The 18,169-nt window shown below is 37.1% G+C and overlaps 1 protein-coding gene across 1 annotated transcript in view; it reads left to right on the top strand.

Moving 5' to 3' along the window:
* The first annotated feature begins 1,528 nt into the window (after window positions 1-1,528).
* The window catches only part of PPP1R1C (protein phosphatase 1 regulatory inhibitor subunit 1C), a 122,401-nt gene continuing 105,760 nt past the window's right edge, over window positions 1,529-18,169 (top strand). The window contains exons 1-2 of the mRNA XM_004004532.6: window positions 1,529-1,863; window positions 3,506-3,566. Coding sequence (XP_004004581.3) covers window positions 1,783-1,863; window positions 3,506-3,566 — 142 coding nt within the window. The 5' untranslated portion in view covers window positions 1,529-1,782. The remainder of the gene's footprint in view (window positions 1,864-3,505; window positions 3,567-18,169) is intronic.

Genomic DNA, 18,169 nt, shown 5'->3' with positions numbered 1-18,169 from the left:
ATCCGTAATGTGAAGAAATACACAGAAGAAATAACTCCTTTAATGATATCAATTCATATTTTCATTTGTAAACTGTTACACAAAATGTAATTTATAAATTTCCTCTTGAAACTATAAAGATGAACCCATCACAAGATTTCTTGCTAGTCAGCACTGTTCTCCAACTGAAAGTGCTTACACATCCACATTTTCATTTGCTTTTTCCCCCTAGAGGCTATAGAAAACTACTTGAGTAATGTGTATATCACTTTCTATAATCTTTCCACAGAACGCTGCATACTTAAATCATTAAAATGGATTCTGGTTATGGACTCAATTTTTTTTTTTTTTAAAGAGAGAAAACTTCATTTGTAAATATCTGGAATAATAGCCAATGCCTAAATGTAGATAAATCCAAAACATATTGAAAAATCTGCGTTAAAAATCTAGCATTCATCAAACACTATCTTTCAATAAGTAGAGAACTCAAGTTCTTTCTCCTATTAAAGCAGCATCATTTTCAGGCTTCCTTTGCAAAAGGAGTTGAATGCATGAAGACCATCTGGCTCTGCTATTGTTTCCCCTTATATATTAACAGATGTGACGAGCAGGCCATTTGGCCCCCTCTACTTTCACCACTAGCTAATATGACCGTAACCGTTATCATATAACTGTATCATTCTGAAGATTTCACCCTTTATACTTTACTCTCCTAAGATGCTTTGTTTGCATATATCCCCATTATTGACAACGAATCACAGTGTTGGATCCCATCAGGTTTCCACTGATGTCTAATCATGTCTGTATTCTTCCAAATCAGAGGCTATAACTGGCGCCATCAGGAAATAGAGGTCATTGCAGCCGCAGTGACTTTCAAGCAATTTGCTAAAATTAGCAGTCTAATACTTTTACTCTAATGAAAACTGTGAACTATAATTATAGAATGCTGGAACAGAACAGGAGCTTAAAGGTCGTCAAGTCCAAACCTCTTGTTTTTCTGAGGAAGGTATGGGGGCCAAGACATTGCCTCTGATTTGCTTGAGGCGGCAGGACTTGTTAGTATTAGGAATGGAGCCTGAACTGAGATTTGCTCAGCCGGCAGGGTCATGCTCTCACTACACCGCAGATGCTCTGTCTCTCATGATCAGCCTTACCTAAGGAGCGCTCACAGCATAAATATAGCTGGTATTATTGGTTGTGGCTTACCCTCCACGGCCATTCATCAGTTTGGTAGCTGGATCTGAAATAACTAAGGTGTCTGACTGATAAGGTACTCCAAGAGAAATGAAATGACTCTATACCCAAACCCTGCCCCCAACTCTAAAAACTTCCTGGTTTCTGTTCATCAATAATGAATGGCCCATCCCTGCAAGACTCAGAGGGAGCTTGCAGTGCACTTTTGAGCAGCCGCTTAGTAATGTACAGTGGATAGAGCCTTTCTTTCAAATCCCAGGGCAGCAGGTCCTTCAAGGCTAGCATTGCATTTTCAATTAGCTGCTGAGTGAATGCTTGGCATGTGTATATTAGTGAAGAGCCACACAATTAGCTTGTTCCTTTCCGTATTGTGCTGAGAGGATCTAAGGGATTGGTGGGGAACAGGCAAGCCAGGCATCACTGTGGATGTTGAAGAAGAGAGTTACTCAGACCTCAGCATCTTCACTTGCTCGCTCTGGAATTACAGCTATTTATTACAAAGCACTCTGTGTGGCTGGGTGGAGTGCGCCTGAGGAAATACATCCCAAACACCACCTGGGGTTCGTCTTCCTGAGTCCTTCACATCTCTGACTAATTCTCATCATTATCATGGAGCCAAACAGTCCCAAAAAGATACAATTTGCTGTGCCTTTATTCCAGAGTCAGATTGCACCCGAAGCAGCTGAGCAGGTAAGTGGAACTGGGTGGGGACCAGTTCCTATATATAAGTAATACAGACATATATTCTTGTTATTAATTAAAAGCTTCTTTACCTCTTGAATTTGCCTAACTTTGTGACTTCCCAGAATATGTGAATGAGAAATAAGTTTGCTTTCATATACACTTGTATTTGAGTTTCACTGAAGGAACTATTGGCTAAATGCAGTATTTCATGTGAAAAAATGGTCACATTACCAATTTAGATTTGGATCCAAAAATCTATTTGCTTTTGCTTATTAAAATAACAGCTTCAATATTTAGATAAACATTTTTTTCAGAATTAGCAAGCATTTTTTTATTTATACAAACCAAAATATTCACTTAACAATGAAAGCATTAAATCTTGGAATAATTTCAGATCATGGGCTTAATATTTTATGTTTCATTGTGTATCAAAAGCAGCAACTATAAATATATGTAGTACAGGATCATAGGTTTGTGTATAATTTTAAAAACATTTTATTCAGATATTAAAAATACTATTTTAACACAACCTAGATATTTTTCCAAGTTAAATATATCTATATATTTTTATTTCTATCTCTTTCTGTCTTCATGGGAGGCTGGCTTACTGTATCACCTTTGCTAATCAGATTTACTTGGACTCTTGATTCAATGGAACTAGTAAAAATATCATTTGTAATAAAATTTTTGCCTACATAATTATTAAAACCTAATACTTGACTTATTCCTGAATCCTTTTACAAATATTATATACAAAGTCTTGAGAATAATTATTGAATCTGAGACTTCTATCTTCCTAGAATGTTTTGATAATCTGAAGTAGATTCACCCAAACTCAAGCCAGATAGATACAACCTTGAACTTGTATCTATGTTAAATGGAGCATTGGTTCTATCCTGGACAAGATATTGTTAGTAAAATGCACCCACTATTCTACTAATTTGGGAATTTACTTACATATTTAAATAATCAAGGATATGTTAGAAATTCTAATAATATGTTCCTGTAACTTTTAAAATAAGGGGAAAAAAACACCGCAAACCAAATGTATTAGTTTTAAGTGAATTATATACTTCTGTAAGAGCCATGTTCATTCTTTGTTAGTTTGTTCTAAACAATAATCTATAAAATAAGAAAAGTTTAAAATATTAATTGAAGTTAAGAATGTCTGCTGTTAAATTTAACCTGCTGGAAATTTGAGTTTTCTAAGCTGCTCTTACCCTGTTTAGAAATAAGGGTAATGGATCTTGAAACTATCATCAATATATGAGGCTCCAAGAGAGCCACTGAAATTAGCAAGTCATCCCTCTACCTTCACTGCACTTCAGTATTCATATTTGGTGGCATCATTTGATTACATACAACTATTTCTGTTCTGTGGAAATGTAGTTTTCGATTAAAGAAGGTGATACTAGTATCTGCCAGTTCTACTATCTAACTTTTTTTAATTTATTATTTTATTTTACTAATGTTTATTATTTTATTTTACTAATTTTATTTAATAAAACTAGTGAGAAACCCACTGTGTGCCTCCCAGAAATTTACTCTTTATATTGGGGAAAGATGAGGCTGGGATAGCCTTGCAAACTGTAGAGCAACCTGGAGCAGCAACTGACTCTGACCTTGGCTGGTTCTTTATTGTCCCCAGATCAGGAAAAGAAGACCTACACCAGCATCACTTGTGATTCTCAATGAACATAACCCTCCAGGTAAAGACGCATGGTATCTTATGTACCAAAGCAATGGAATAGAATTGTTTGAAGAGCATCAAAGAGCATGCCATTGTCAAAAGATTTCAATTCTGTTTTTCAGTTAGAAATAATCTAACAAGCTAATATAAACAAAATCAGAAATAGATACTATGAAAACTGTCTCATCTAACTGCTTTTCCTCTAGAATAACTTATTGGTGGTGATATACTATGAAATGTTTTTTTAGCATTCACAGTCATGTGTTCAGGTGTTTGTATAGAACCTGGTTCAGTGCATATTAATGAGCCTGGTGGAAAGTTGCTTAATTAGGTTTCATAGCTCAAATTACAGCCCTGGAGATGCTTATATCTTTATGGAGTAGGTTTTTTAATTTATCAAAGGTTGTCACGGGGTGGGCAATGAGCCACAATTGGCTACAGCTTTGATGCTGATGTCATCTCTGAATAATGCAACTGACAAGTAACCAGATCAATTTTCAGCACTGCCCATTTGAGAGCCATTCTGAAGAGCTGCATCCATTTGTTGAGGTTTTATTTTCCATTTCCCATAAAAAGTAAAGCTGCATTATTATTCCTGATAAAGGACTATGATCTGCAATACACAAACAAGTACTTATTGAATGGGGGTGATTTTAATCTTACATTTAAGTGCTGTTTCTAGAAACAAAAGTAAGACAGCAAAGCTGACAGCATTAATTTGTAACCAAGCAGGACTTGTTGTTGGATATTTTGCAAGTATAAACCATAAGGGTAGATAAAATGAGTTTGCATGAATTGTAGTGAATGATTTGTTTTAAATTCTTTCACTCAGGTGAAAGTATTTGATTTTTTTTTCAGATCCTTTTCTAATTAGAGAAATATATTTAAGATAAGAAAGTAAAATTTTAATAGAATATTAGCCATGGAGCTCAAATACAGAAAGCTGTTCATTTAATGGGAAATAAATTAGCAAATTTATTCTTGCCGAAAACAAAGAATTATAATTTGATCCTATATCTCTGAAGTGCTAAGCATTTTAAAATTATTTTTCAGCATGTTATCTCGGTAAATATTAACTTATATTTGGTTAAATAAGAGGTGCAAATGATATGTACCTATAGTTTACAAATAAATGAATAGGTAATTATAGAGCAATTTTCTGTCACTGCCTTTGCACTAGTGGCTGGCTTTTCTACAGTGTCCTAGAACCTCTGGATGCTAACCTTGAAAAGATGGCTGACTTCTACAGTGTCCTAGAACCTCTCAATGCTAACCTTGAAAAGACATAACAAGAACAGACTCTTCGTAATTTCAGCTGTACCAAATGTTTCTTCCCTATCCAATAGTTCTTTCTTCCAAATATTACATGAACACTCCATCAAACAAATGATAACAGCAAAAACAAAAAAAAGTTAATTGTTAAATGAGATTTTTAAAACAGTTGCTGCTTGTTGTCCTCAAAAGCCATGTGTTCTTTGACAAATAAAAATCAGGTGCAGCTTTAAATTCTGGCAAATAAACAAGTCTCCTCAATGTATCGAAATTGCCCAGGACACATATGAGTATTTTGGAATCACTTATCATTAATGCTGTTTAAAGTTCAAATTCCTGAAAATATTTACTGTCAATTAATGAAGCAAAGGAAATTAAATTTTCCATTTTGGAGACATGATTAACAGATCTTTCCAATTCATATGATAAGACTGATATAATCATTATTAAATGAATTAGATATAGCTTACTTTAAAAAGGAGTTTGCAGAAATTGTTATAAAAGAATATTGTAAAGAATGATTTAATTTTAGATTAGAAATACATATGCATTCTGTTTACCTTTGATAGAAAGATATTTCAACATGTAAATCCAGATTGTTTCCAAGTTCATCTTTGCTTGTGTAAACACATAGATGAGGAGAACACCTGATTAAGATTCCAGAGGCAAAAAAAAGGCACATCAGTCTCTTTCTCACCAATGGCCTAGAATTCTCGGCAGGAGAAGCACCACAGAAACAGTTGTATAACCTGTTAAGGATGTATCACCCTCCAGCATAGATTAGTTCATTTAATTCAAAGTAATGGGATGCAAGACAAAAAATATTAAATTGAAGGCATCATACTTAAAAAATTTAAAAGTGAAGGTATGTCTTTATGGTGGAGAGGGTAGAGACTACATATTTTCTTCTTGGAATGTCTCTAAACAGCCCATGGTAACAGAAAGATACTAGAAGCTGGAGATGTGGGGGTAGAGGTGCACCAAAGGCAAATTTCATCCTTTTCAAATGTTTTCTAGGGTTGCCAACTGGAGTAACCTTGCAGCAAACTGCTTATCTTTCAGAATTTTTAGTTCACTTTCTAATTAACTGCCTATTTATGAAAACCACTCTGAGGTGATAAAGTAAGTCTCATTGTCTCTTGTACTTCTTGCTGTTTCTTTTTACTCTTGTACAATATGTAGTTAACTGGTTTGATTCCTATATTTTTATTTAAAGGGATGACTACACATAAATCTCTAGAAATAAATGGCAATGTCACTTTTTGCAATTTATTTCATCACATTTCTAGGTTTAAACATTACTTGTATTTAGTAGGCTTATGAGAAGACTATATTTATTTGACTACTAGTATCAGAAATCTGGGCTTCCCTGGTAGCTCAGATGGTAAAGAATCTGCGTGCAATGCAGGAGACTCGGGTTTGATTCTTGGGTTGGCAAGATCCCCTGGAGAAGGGAATGGCAACCCACTCCAGCATTCCTGCCTGGGGAATCCTGTGGACAGAGGACTCCGTGAGGTAGCAAATCTGACAAGACTGAATGACTAAGCACACACAATCAGAAAACTAGAAAACTATTAGGAAAGAATTTCAGAAAATATCTGATCTCTCCACATATCTTTATGAAGGATATAGAAATCAACCCAAGTCCCTGACACTTGCTCCGTTTTATATGTATCAGAGAAGAATTCATAGAAACAACTAGTTTTCAATACCAAATAATTTTAGGAATTAATATAGTTTTTTTTTTACAAAAATTTATTTATTCTAAAATAACTCTTCATTTACTCTTATCAATAGCAATTCACTTACTCGCCATTTAAACATTTATTTATTTATTTGGCTATGCTTCTGTGACTTGTGGGATTCTTAGTTCCCCAGGGATTTGAACTCATGGCAGTGAAGCCCAGAATCCTAACTACTAGGTCCCCATGGAACTCCCTCCTCACCTTCTTAAATACACAATTCTTCATTATTTTCTTTTCTGGATTGAATATTCCCAGTACCTAGTAATGATTTCTATCCAAATTCTCCTTATCTCTAGGCCTTTGGAGCCAGAGCTGGACACAGGCTTCCAGTAAAAAGCCTGATTAGAACAGGGCTTCTGAATATTAAAGTTTGTGACATCCATTCTTTTCCACTTACTGTTAAACAGAGACAGTATGGTTACAATTAAGTTGAATGGATCTAATGCCTATTAAACTTGAGTGAGCTGTAGGAGACCAGGAGCTTAGTAAAGATTTGGGTAAGCATCCAGTAGTTTTGGCATCATTTAGAAGTTTGTTGTAGATCTAATAAGTGGAACTAGACATGTAATATAAAATGGGGGATGTTTATTGAACTTCCTCTACCACAGCCAAATTTGGGGGAGACTGATTTTCTCTTCTGCACTTTTTGCTCCACATATTCTTAGAAATGAGGAATAAATACAAAAGCATTTTCTCATACGGATCATGTTCCTAAAAATTACTTAATATAAGACATATGAATTCAATAGCTTAGTATCTCCTTTCAACCTTGAGAGTAAGTCCATTCGTAAAGATAACTGGGATTTCAAACTGACTGGGCTATTTGTCTCCACACACTGAAAAAAGAAGCCATAGTTCATTGTGGAAGTAGCGTGTGACTTTCTAAATGAAGCTTTCATTTTAGGAATCTGACAGTACGTTAATTAATAAGATTTTCAAGGCTCTCAATTTAAAATCCTGAGACACAGGATGACAGAGAATATTGCCGGACTTAGACTGAGTTGTTCAAACAGAGAGGCTCCAGGAGTTTTTGATGGTGGGAGGTTTTCCAGGTCATCAAGTTAGAGTGAAGGTTTATTTATAGTGTTAGGGCATTCATATGCTCATAATCTCTCTTCATGGAGACCCTCGGTTTTACAAAATGAGTGATTTATGGTCAAAAGGCAATGGGCACTTTGAGTGCAAGTTCCAGAAATCACACTGAGGATTTTCCTGGGAATATTAAGGATGAGAAAGACATCTCAGCCCCAGACTTGGAGGGTCTTGTCATTCCCAAGGACCTCCGATCAAATGTATTCAAGTAGAAGCCGTGCTGAACCCAGAGTCCATACAGTTTTGTGTCATTCTTTTTTCTCATCTTCTTTGAGAATAAGGTTGTAATACCTTCTGATCCACAATTATCGTTCATTTTCCAGCATTTATGTTGTCTTATGAATATTAATGACAATACAGAAGAAAGAAAGGTCCAATGTTTGTAGACTATTCAAGGATTAACTGGTATTAATTTCTAAGGACTGTCAGAAAAGCCTATTTTTTTCTTCTCAGCAGTTATTTTTATGAGTTATTGAATGTCAAACCATGCTGAATGATTTAAACATAAGTGATGCATGTGGCTTTCAGAGGTTCACATACTGTAAATTGATTGACTTATTTTTGCATAACAGTTCAGTCTGTGCAGCCAAATGGCCCAGTCAGTAGGAATAATTGTGAGCCAAAGATGAGGTTCCAGTCCTTAGTCATGTCAAAGTCTGCTATACTTTGTGTTCAAAGAACTGGTATAATCTTCAAAGTAAATGAAAGCAAAATGGAAGGGGCAAGTTATAAAACTATGAAGTATAGCTGCTTTATATCAGCAGGATTACTACTTTTGCCCACTTTGAATAATAATATGGGCTTCCCTGGTGGCTCACACGGGAAAGAATCCACATGCAATGCAAGAGACACAGGTTTGATCCCTGGGTTGGGAAGATCTCCTGGAGAAGGGAATGGCTACTCACCCCAATATGCTTACCTAGAGAATTCCATGGACAAAGGAGCCTGGCAGGCTACAATCCCATGGAGTCACAAAGAGTTGGAGACACCTGAGCGAGTAACACTTCCACTTTCATATACTTTTCACCTTTTATGTTGATTTTAATTAGAAATACCTTAGTGAAATATGACAGAATGATGATAAGTTCAATTCACTTCCTTTTTCCTGGCCTCTGTTTTCCTACCCATGGGTAATACAGAAAGTAAAATAACCCTAAGGTACTTTTGCACAATCCAGAAAGGCAGTATTCATAGTGGGTAAAGCAATGCCTTTGGAGTAATACTTGGGTTTGAATTCCAGCTTTGCCAGTTCTTGGTAGTGAGACATTAGGTGTGCAGCTGACCTCTGTGGGCTCAATTTTCTCCTTTTAAAAATAGAACATCGAGGTGTAAGAAAATGCAGAGCACAGTGTCTGCAACCAAACAGATAATGAAGACATGCGATCCCCCTGCATCATCACATCCACACTGAGAAAAGCTAAGTTCTCCTAAAACCTTCATTCCTTATCAGAACATGGCCCAGCTCTTTTCCAGTCCTGACTGCATTAGGGAGTATCAGTGTTCTCATGAGGCAGTGATTCTTGATAAGAGAAAAAATGTACCATAACTCCTAATTCTTCATCAGGATAAGATACACAATTGTGAAATTGTTATGGGTCTTATAGTGTGGTATTTATTCAACTGACTGTCTGGTTTACAAATATAATTTACATGAAATACGAGTCCTTGGGAATTTAAAAAGAAAACAGCAATGCTACTGATGTCTATAAAGTTATGGAAATATATACTGCAAGCAAAAGATCTTTGTGAAAGACTGTATCCAATCAAAAATGCAACTCATGGCAATTTCCTGGTGGTGCAGGGGTTAAGATTCCACACTTTTACTACCAAGGGTCTGGGTTTAATCTCTGGTCTGGGAGCTGAGATCCTGCAAACCACTTGGTGCAACCAAATTTAAAAAAAAAAAGTGCAATTCATATTTCTAGTAGTGTGCAGAAAGAAAGTAAGATAAATATGGAGTATGAAAAAACCTTTAGCAATATTAAACTCTCATTTGATTGCTCACATTTGATTCTGCTCCGTTTGCTCTCGTTTCCTTCCAAACACTGTCCTTGAGCTGTATTCTGCCCAAGATTGCTTCCTTTGGTTCCTTCTTTCGGCTCCTCTGCCAACTCTTAAGACTTAGTCTAGACTGACTCATTTGTGCAAATCAGTCTCCATATTTTCCAAATAATTTTAATTACATTGCAGCCCGAGACTCATTTAAATCTCAAAACTTTCCCATCTAATCTGATTCACTGCTTGGCTTTGTTATTCTAATACACTCCTCTTACCTGCAACTCTTAAAGCTATTTTTTGATTTATGCATTTGATTCAATTAAGTATTCATTGAGTCCTTATTCTAAATCCTTAAGGAACATGTGGACTAGGTAGCAGAGAATAATACACCTGGGGGAACCAAGATACAACTGTAATAACAAATTCCAACTGCTCAGACCACAGTACAATTAATTCTGACCAAGACACAGAAGCATTTATCATGCTCAGTTTTCTATGAAACAACTGTAGGAGTTTTTTTTCGATCTTTTGGCTTTAAGCTTTTAAGAACTGGCATTAGAGTAAAATTTTACTATTTATTCCAAACTAGTAGATATAGCTACTAAAACTAGTAGTGTATCCAGTAGGTAGTAAATGCTCATGGGCTATTAAATGTAAATGGATAAAAAACAGATTTTCAAATCCAATGGCAATCCATCAAACTTTTGGGGCACTATTCTGGCTAAGGCACAGTGTTAACTGCTTTAGGGGATAAAATAGTAAGTCACCATCCCTTATCTCATCAGAAACCTACTTGAGGCATAATCTAACACATGTATATTGGTGGTAAGATCAACAGTGTGTGGCAAAATATAAGATAGATTTCAATTCAGTACAGAAATGTTTACCATAGGATGTTTTGGGGAACTAGGTTATAGTGTTGTAAAATACAGTACAAATATTAGATGCTTGATAAATAGCAACTATTATTTTGGAGAGTCAGGCATGTACTACTTAAAAGTAGAGGTGCTGGGATCACCCAGGCCTGGATCTGGCTCTCAGATGGCTACTTACTGCCTGTGTTATGCCAAGAAAGTGGCTCGCCTTTTTAAAACTTGTTTTTTTTTTTTTTTTCTAACATGACCAAATTTCATTAAATATAAAATATACTCATTAGAAATAAGGCTAATCTGCATCCACTGAGTAAACAGATGTGAATTTTTGTTTCTACGTAATAGTATACATGAAGGACATTGTAATCAGCCATTCCAGGAGCTTAAGGACACATTTGGTATAAAATTTAAGATAGGAAAAGTTTCTAACAGCTTTCTAATTGCTCTATTTTGTAGTCACATTCAAAGAGAACAGTAAATTATCAAACCTCTAACAACAACAACAAATCTAACCAAGCTATGTAGTTAATTGAGAAAATCATTTCTGTATTTATTTTAGACTTGCTAAGGAGCAAGCTTCAAACTTTGAATATTCTATCCTTTCTCTCACCATTTTCTACTCATGACTTTGACCAAGTAGTGATCTGTTGCTGTTCCAGCAATACAAGACATAATTTGGTAGCAGAATTTACCTGGGGCTGAAGCTGACATGCCCACACAGGGTCCAGACAGATGCCTGCCTGGGCTCCATGTAGGATACTATGAAGGGTACTGTGGTCTACTTGGAGGATGCAAGCTCCATTCAAGGCTGTCAAACTACACAGATAAAACCACAAAGAAAGAAAAAAAAGCACTGTAAGGGATGGAAGCACCTATGTGGTTAAGATTTTAGAGATGTTGGAAAATATCTTCCTAAATCAGTATCCATACTACCTGCAATTTTACCTTTTGAAGCTGTTACTATATACTGTTACTATATTCCATCTTCTGAGAAAACACCAGGACTCTGACCAGATGTAACACATTGTCTTGGCACTTGAGAAAAGTAGTCTACCTGGAGATCAAAAAGCCTGAGGTGGAGAGAAAGGAAGGTCCTGGTGCAAACATCCCAGCTGCCAAGATTAGGGACCTCCAAATTCATCTCTTCCCTCCCAGTCTGTTTGTTAATAATGCCTTCTCCATGCGTGGCGCTTCATATCTTCCTTAGTGTTTCAGAGGCCCTTAGAAAGTATTGAGAGGTGTTAAGTCTATGATTCTTTTCTGTATTATGGACAGAAGTTTATCTATGAATTCAATTCAATGACTTTGTATCACTTTTAGCAATTTGATGTAGTGATAATTATAGTGCTTATTAAGGCTGTCTGTGAAATAAGTTACTAAAACCTGCATTATCAAATAGATATATCTTGACAGTCTGATTAGAATATAAAGACAGTTTGACCTTGGCAAGAAAGCTGAGGAAAATGTACTGTGTGAACTAAGATAAGCTAAGAAGTTTGTAACCTTTCTGGGTTTTTGTTGTTTCATTCTCTGGATGGAGCAATTTTCCATCATTTTGGAAACAATTTCATAATCACACTCTTTACATATAAATAAATATCTACCTGTTCATAAAAACAACTGAATACACAAAATGGAAGAATGAGAACAATAGGTATTTTGGAATTCAAGTTCTAGAATAATTTGCCTCAATGATATAACATCACTTTATGCTATTTTCCCCTGTTGAAGAATAAACTATTAGGACACACACACACACACACACAAGTATTCCCATGCACAAACACATGTACATAGGCACATATAAGCCAAATACCTAACTATGTGTAAAAACATCACAGGCTATTTACTCATATAAGAAAATCTACCTCCACCATAAGTGATCTGACTTTAAAAAGGTTAGGAACCAAAGTATCTAGAAAAGCTTTGTGAATTCTGGTTACAAATGGAATAAAGCTAACAGTTAATAAATTTCTGGGTGTTCTTTGGAAGGAACGATGCTAAAGCTGAAACTCTAATACTTTGGCCACCTCATGCACAGGGTTGACTCATTGGAAAAGACTCTGATGCTGGGAGGGATTGGGGGCAGGAGGAAAAGGGACAACAGAGGATGAGATGGCTGGATGGCATCACCAACTCAATGGACGTGAGTTTGAGTGAACTCTGGGAGATGGTGATGGACAGGGAGGCCTGGCATGCTCTGATTCATGGGGTTGCAAAGAATCGGACATGACTGAGCAACTGAACTTAACTGAACTGAACCCTTTGAAATAAATAAAAAAGTAATCACATTATTTGAAAACTCATGAATAAAAAACATTGAAATTACTAGATTACTAGATTCAAATAGTGAGATTTGTCAATTTTTTTAAATCAGAAGAGTATTTTTAAAAATAAGTTACATTTATTAAATATTAGTTACTCTGACTATTTTCTCATTTTGGAGGTTTCTTGTACCCATTTTCACAATTCATGAATACAGGGAGAATTCTTATAATTAGATACAGAAGTATTATAATTAGATACAGGAAGTCAGCTCCTCCTGTACAACCTGAAAATCAATGTCTAGCTGAAATGTGTCCCCCTACATTAACATCAACATTTAAACTGTTGAACTCAACATATCTGTCAATGGTATCTTCATTCCTCCAATTGCTGAACCATACAAACTTGGAATCATCTCCAACTCCTCTCTTTCTCCCTTGCCTCTTGAATCTGTCAGTGGCTCTTCTGCTGATTCTTCTGTACAGGTTGAATCTAACTCACTTCCAAAATAATATGGTAATTTCCAAAGTGCTTTTCCATGGCTTTAACACTGGGAGATGGTTTTGTGTAGAGTTAAGAGCCCTAATTTCAGAATCAATGAACATATTATGCTGCTGCTGCTGCTGCTAAATTACTTCAGTCATGTCCAACTCTGTTCGATGCCATAGACAGCAGCCCACCAACTCTTCTGTCCCTGGGATTCTCCAGGCAAGAATACTGGAGTGGGTTGTCATTTCCTTCTCCAATGCATGCATACATGCTAAGTTGCTTCAGTCATGTCCGACTCTGTGTGATCCCATGGACAGCAGCCCACCAGGCTCCTCTGTCCACAGGATTCTCTAGGCAAGAATACTGGAGTGGGTTGTCATTGCCTTCTCCAGAACATATTATGACTTAGAATCAAATCATGGAATGACTGAATATCTGTGTCTTAGATTCCAACTCTATGAAGCACATCATGGCAACTCCAACACTGGTTGTGTTGCTGGAATTAAGCAAGATGATGCATGATAGCACAATTGATGGAAAATTTATTCTTTCCCCATTCTGGTTTGTGTGAAAGGGTTTTGGCAGACTTAAATACATAATGGGTCACTTTTCAAAAGGAACTCATTATGAGCTCTAATATGTATACTATAATTTAACTGTCCTAGCTTTTAATTAGCCATAGCTAACAATAAAGGTTATGACCAACTTAGATGGCATATTCAAAAGCAGAGACATTACTTTGCCAACAAAGGTCCATCTAGTCAAGGCTATGGTTTTTCCAGTGGTCATGTATGGATGTGAGAGTTGGACTGTGAAGAAAGCTGAGCACCAAAGAATTGATGCTTTTGAACTGTGGTGTTGGAGAAGACTCAAAAGAGTCCCTTGGAATGCAAGGAGATCCAACCAGTCCATTCTGAATATCAGCCCTAAGTGTTCTTTGGAGGGAATGATGATAGAACTGAAGCTCCAGTACTTTGGCCACCTCATGTGAAGAGTTGACTCATTGGAAAAGCCCCTGATGCTGGGAGAGATTGGGGGCAGGAGGAGAAGGGGACGATAGAGGATGAGATGGCTGGATGGCATCACCAACTCGATGGACATGAGTTTGAGTGAACTCCAGGAGTTGGTGATGGACAGGGAGGCCTGGGGTGCTGCGATTCATGGGGTCGCAAAGAGTCAGACACAACTGAGCGACTGAACTAAACTGAACTGAACAATAATAATAATAATAATAATAATAATAAGGCATGTGAGGTTGTCTTATGATTAGCTCATTATGTTTTATCATAATCTGCACATTATTACTATTTCTTGCTTTAAGTAAGTCAGTCATTTCCACTGTAGTCTATGGAGTCTTTAGTACACAAATTGTTGATAACTGTACTAAAGTTGAGATTTAAAGAAATGAACAGAAGAAAGGGAAATAATTGTGTTAGATTATGGCTAGGATAGTCAATAAAGCATAAATAGATGTTTTTCTGGAAATCTCTTGCTTTTTTGATGATCCAGCAGATGTTGGCAATTTGATCTCTGGTTCCTCTGCCTTTTCTAAAACCAGCTTGAACATCTGGAAGTTCACGGTTCACATATTGCTGAAGCCTGGCTTGGAGAATTTTGAGCATTACTTTACTAGCATGTGAGATGAGTGCAATTGTGCGGTAGTTTGAGCATTTTTTGACATTGCCTTTCTTTGGGATTGGAATGAAAACTGACCTTTTCCAGTCCTGTGGCCACTGCTGAGTTTTCCAAATTTGCTGGCATATTGAGTGCAGCACTTTCACAGCATTATCTTTCAGGATTTGAAAGAGCTCAACTGGAATTCCATCACCTCCACTAGCTTGGTTCAGAGTGATGCTTTCTAAAGCCCACTTGACTTCTCATTCCAGGATGTCTGGCTCTAGGTGAGTGATCACACCATCGTGATTATCCGGGTCATGAAGATCTTTTTGTACAGTTCTTCTGTGTATTCTTTCCACCTGTTCTCAATATCTTCTGCTTCTGTTAGGTCCATATCATTTCAGTGCTTTATCGAGCCCATCTTTGCATGAAATGTTCCCTTGGTATCTCTAATTTTCTTGAAGAGATCTCTAGTCCTTCCCATTCTGTTGTTTTCCTCTATTTCTTTGCATTGATCGCTGAGGAAGGCTTTCCTTTCTCTTCTTGCTGATGGACAGGGAGGCCTGGCGTGCTGCGATTCATGGAGTTGAAATCAGACACAACTGAGCGACTGAACTGAATTGATGGCTAGCATTACTGCTTTATAATTTTTATTTCTTTCTTTGCTTCTGGTGGAGGGCTTCGAGGCTGAACAGGACCTTTGTTCATTTGCCATAGGTACCTTCCTGTTGAAAATAACTTCTCCAGATGGGCAGGATTTCAGATCAAGCAGGACAGACTCAGATTAGACTTGCTTTTCAAAAAGCACTCTAAGGACTATCTACTCTCCCTTCATGCATTGTGAACACAGCCCACCTGCCTCCAAGGATTAAAATGTTTTCAAGAAATAATGCCAGAGACTGACTCTCCATCATATTTCAGTGAAGTAAAATGTCATGAATCATTGAGCTAAAAAGTCTCATCTCACATTCTACCACAGGTCACTTTACTTTGTAAACAGCCCAGAATTCCTGGTTTACTTAAATGGGCATCTTTTTGCTAAAGGTCTTGGAGAGAGCACAAGATAGTTTCATACAATTATATGGTCCACTGACAGAGAAGGCAATGGCACCCCACTCCAGTACTCTTGCCTGGAAAATCCCATGGGCGGAGGAGCCTGGTAGGCTGCAGTCCATGGGGTCGGGAAGAGTCAGACACGACTGAGAGACTTCACTTTCCCTTTTCACTTTCATCATTGGAGAAGGAAATGGCAACCCACTCCAGTGTTCTTGCCTGGAGAATCCCAGGGACGGGGGAGCCTGGTGGGCTGCCATCTATGGGGTCGCACAGGGTCAGACACTACTGAAGCGACTCAGCAGCAGCAGCAGCAACATGGTCCACTGACATCACTGGAATCAAAGCAAACACCAGCTATACTATTTATATGGACAGTTACGGTATAAGGGACATACGTAAAATACATTTTAAAGTACATTTAGGACCTAAAAGACAAAATTACCTCTAAGCTACAAATAAAACGTTAGAAAAAGCCCATATAGGCTCAGAGGCAAATTTAAAGAAGTTGATAGTAACACATCTTACTTTCGGTTGTTTTATGATTTGCAAATTCATTTCATCTGTAATATATATATCCTTAACAACTTGTGAGATGAGTATTATCACCTCCATTTTAGAAAGAAGGTGATAGGGGAGCTGCTCAGTGTCAAAGGAGCTAGTACATTACTGAGCCTGAAATTTAAACACAGGTTGTCTATCCAAGGTCAGGATGTTTTCCACTACATTAATAACATTTTTCTACTAATAAGCAGCATCATACTCTTACTAGTTTATTTCTGTCTTCCTCAAGGAAGTAGTTATAAGCAAGTTCTTCACTGTAGCTTGGCCAAGTGAGATTCTGTTTGATATGACACCAGAATTTACTTCTTTCCTTTCAATGCATGTGAGTTTGTTTTGGAGTGATAATTCTACACCTTTTTGCTTTTTTTCTTGGATAATTTATTGGATAAGAGGAATTTAGAGTTTTTAACACTAGATCTTCTATTATATTAAGAAAAAAATCAGATAACCAAACAGAAATATAAATCTTTCCCATTATTCCATTCTTAGAGTTAGACCTTGTCATTTATACATGCGTTTGTTTGCATAGCTATTTATCTGCACTTAGCAGGCATGCATGCATTAGAAACATAACTGTTTTAAAACATTAGTTGGAGGGCCGACAGTTTACAATTGGATCCTAGTTGACCAAGAACACTTCTCTGGTGGCTCAGATGGTAAAGAATCTGCCTGCAATGTAGGAGACCTGGGTTTGATCACTGGGTCGGGACAATTCCCTGGAGAAGAGAATGGCTACCCACTCCAGTAGTCTTGCCTGGAGAATCCTATGGACAGAGGAACCTAGTAAGCTACAGTCCACAGGGTCACAAAGAGTCAGACTCAACTTAGCGATAAAACAACAACAAATTATTATGTAATAAGATTCCTTATTCTTAAAAAGCAGAGGCATCACTTTGCCAGCAAAGGTCTGTATAGTCAAAGCTATGATTTTTCCAGTAGTCATGTACTGATGTGAGAGCTGGACCATAAAGAAGGCTGAGTGCTGAAGAAAAATGCTTTTGAACTGTGGTGCTGGAGAAGATTCTCTAGAGTCCCTAGAACAGCAAGGAGATCAAATCAGCCAATCCTAAAGGAAATCAACCCTGAATATTCATTGGAAGGACTGATGCTAAAGCTGAAGCTCCAATACTTTGGCCACCTAACGCGAAGAGCCGACTCATTAGCGAAGATCTTGATGCTGGGAAAGACTGAGGGCAAGAGAAGAAGGGGGGACAGAGGATGAGACGGTTGGATGGCATCACTGACAATGGACGTGAGTTTGAGCAAACTCCAGGAGACAGTGAAGGACAGAGAAGCCTGGTGTGCTGCAGTCTATGGGGCTGCAAAGAGTCAGACGTGACTGAGTGACTGAACAAGAGCAACAAGATTCTTAGTTCGTAAAGTAGAATGCTTAGACTTTGCTTTTTCTTAATAGTTTTTGATCAATGTTTTGATGAAGGAAAAAGGTTACTAAGACAAAAGAAACACTAAAATGATCTTTCAAAGAACTAAAATATATTAGCTTTTAAAATAGTTTATTAATGTGCCTCATCATCTAGACTGATGTAATGCTTTAAACACTCCTATCCAAATTGCAAATACAGAGAAATTCATACTAATTGCCACCAAACATTTGGTAGTCAGGAGCATATATGAAAATAATCTGTTATAAGCTC

This window comes from Ovis aries, chromosome 2 (assembly GCF_016772045.2).
Source record: "Ovis aries strain OAR_USU_Benz2616 breed Rambouillet chromosome 2, ARS-UI_Ramb_v3.0, whole genome shotgun sequence".
NCBI classification, from domain to species: Eukaryota; Metazoa; Chordata; class Mammalia; order Artiodactyla; family Bovidae; genus Ovis; species Ovis aries.
Note: the sequence above shows the minus strand (reverse complement) of the source record. Positions and strands in the feature narration are given on the sequence as shown.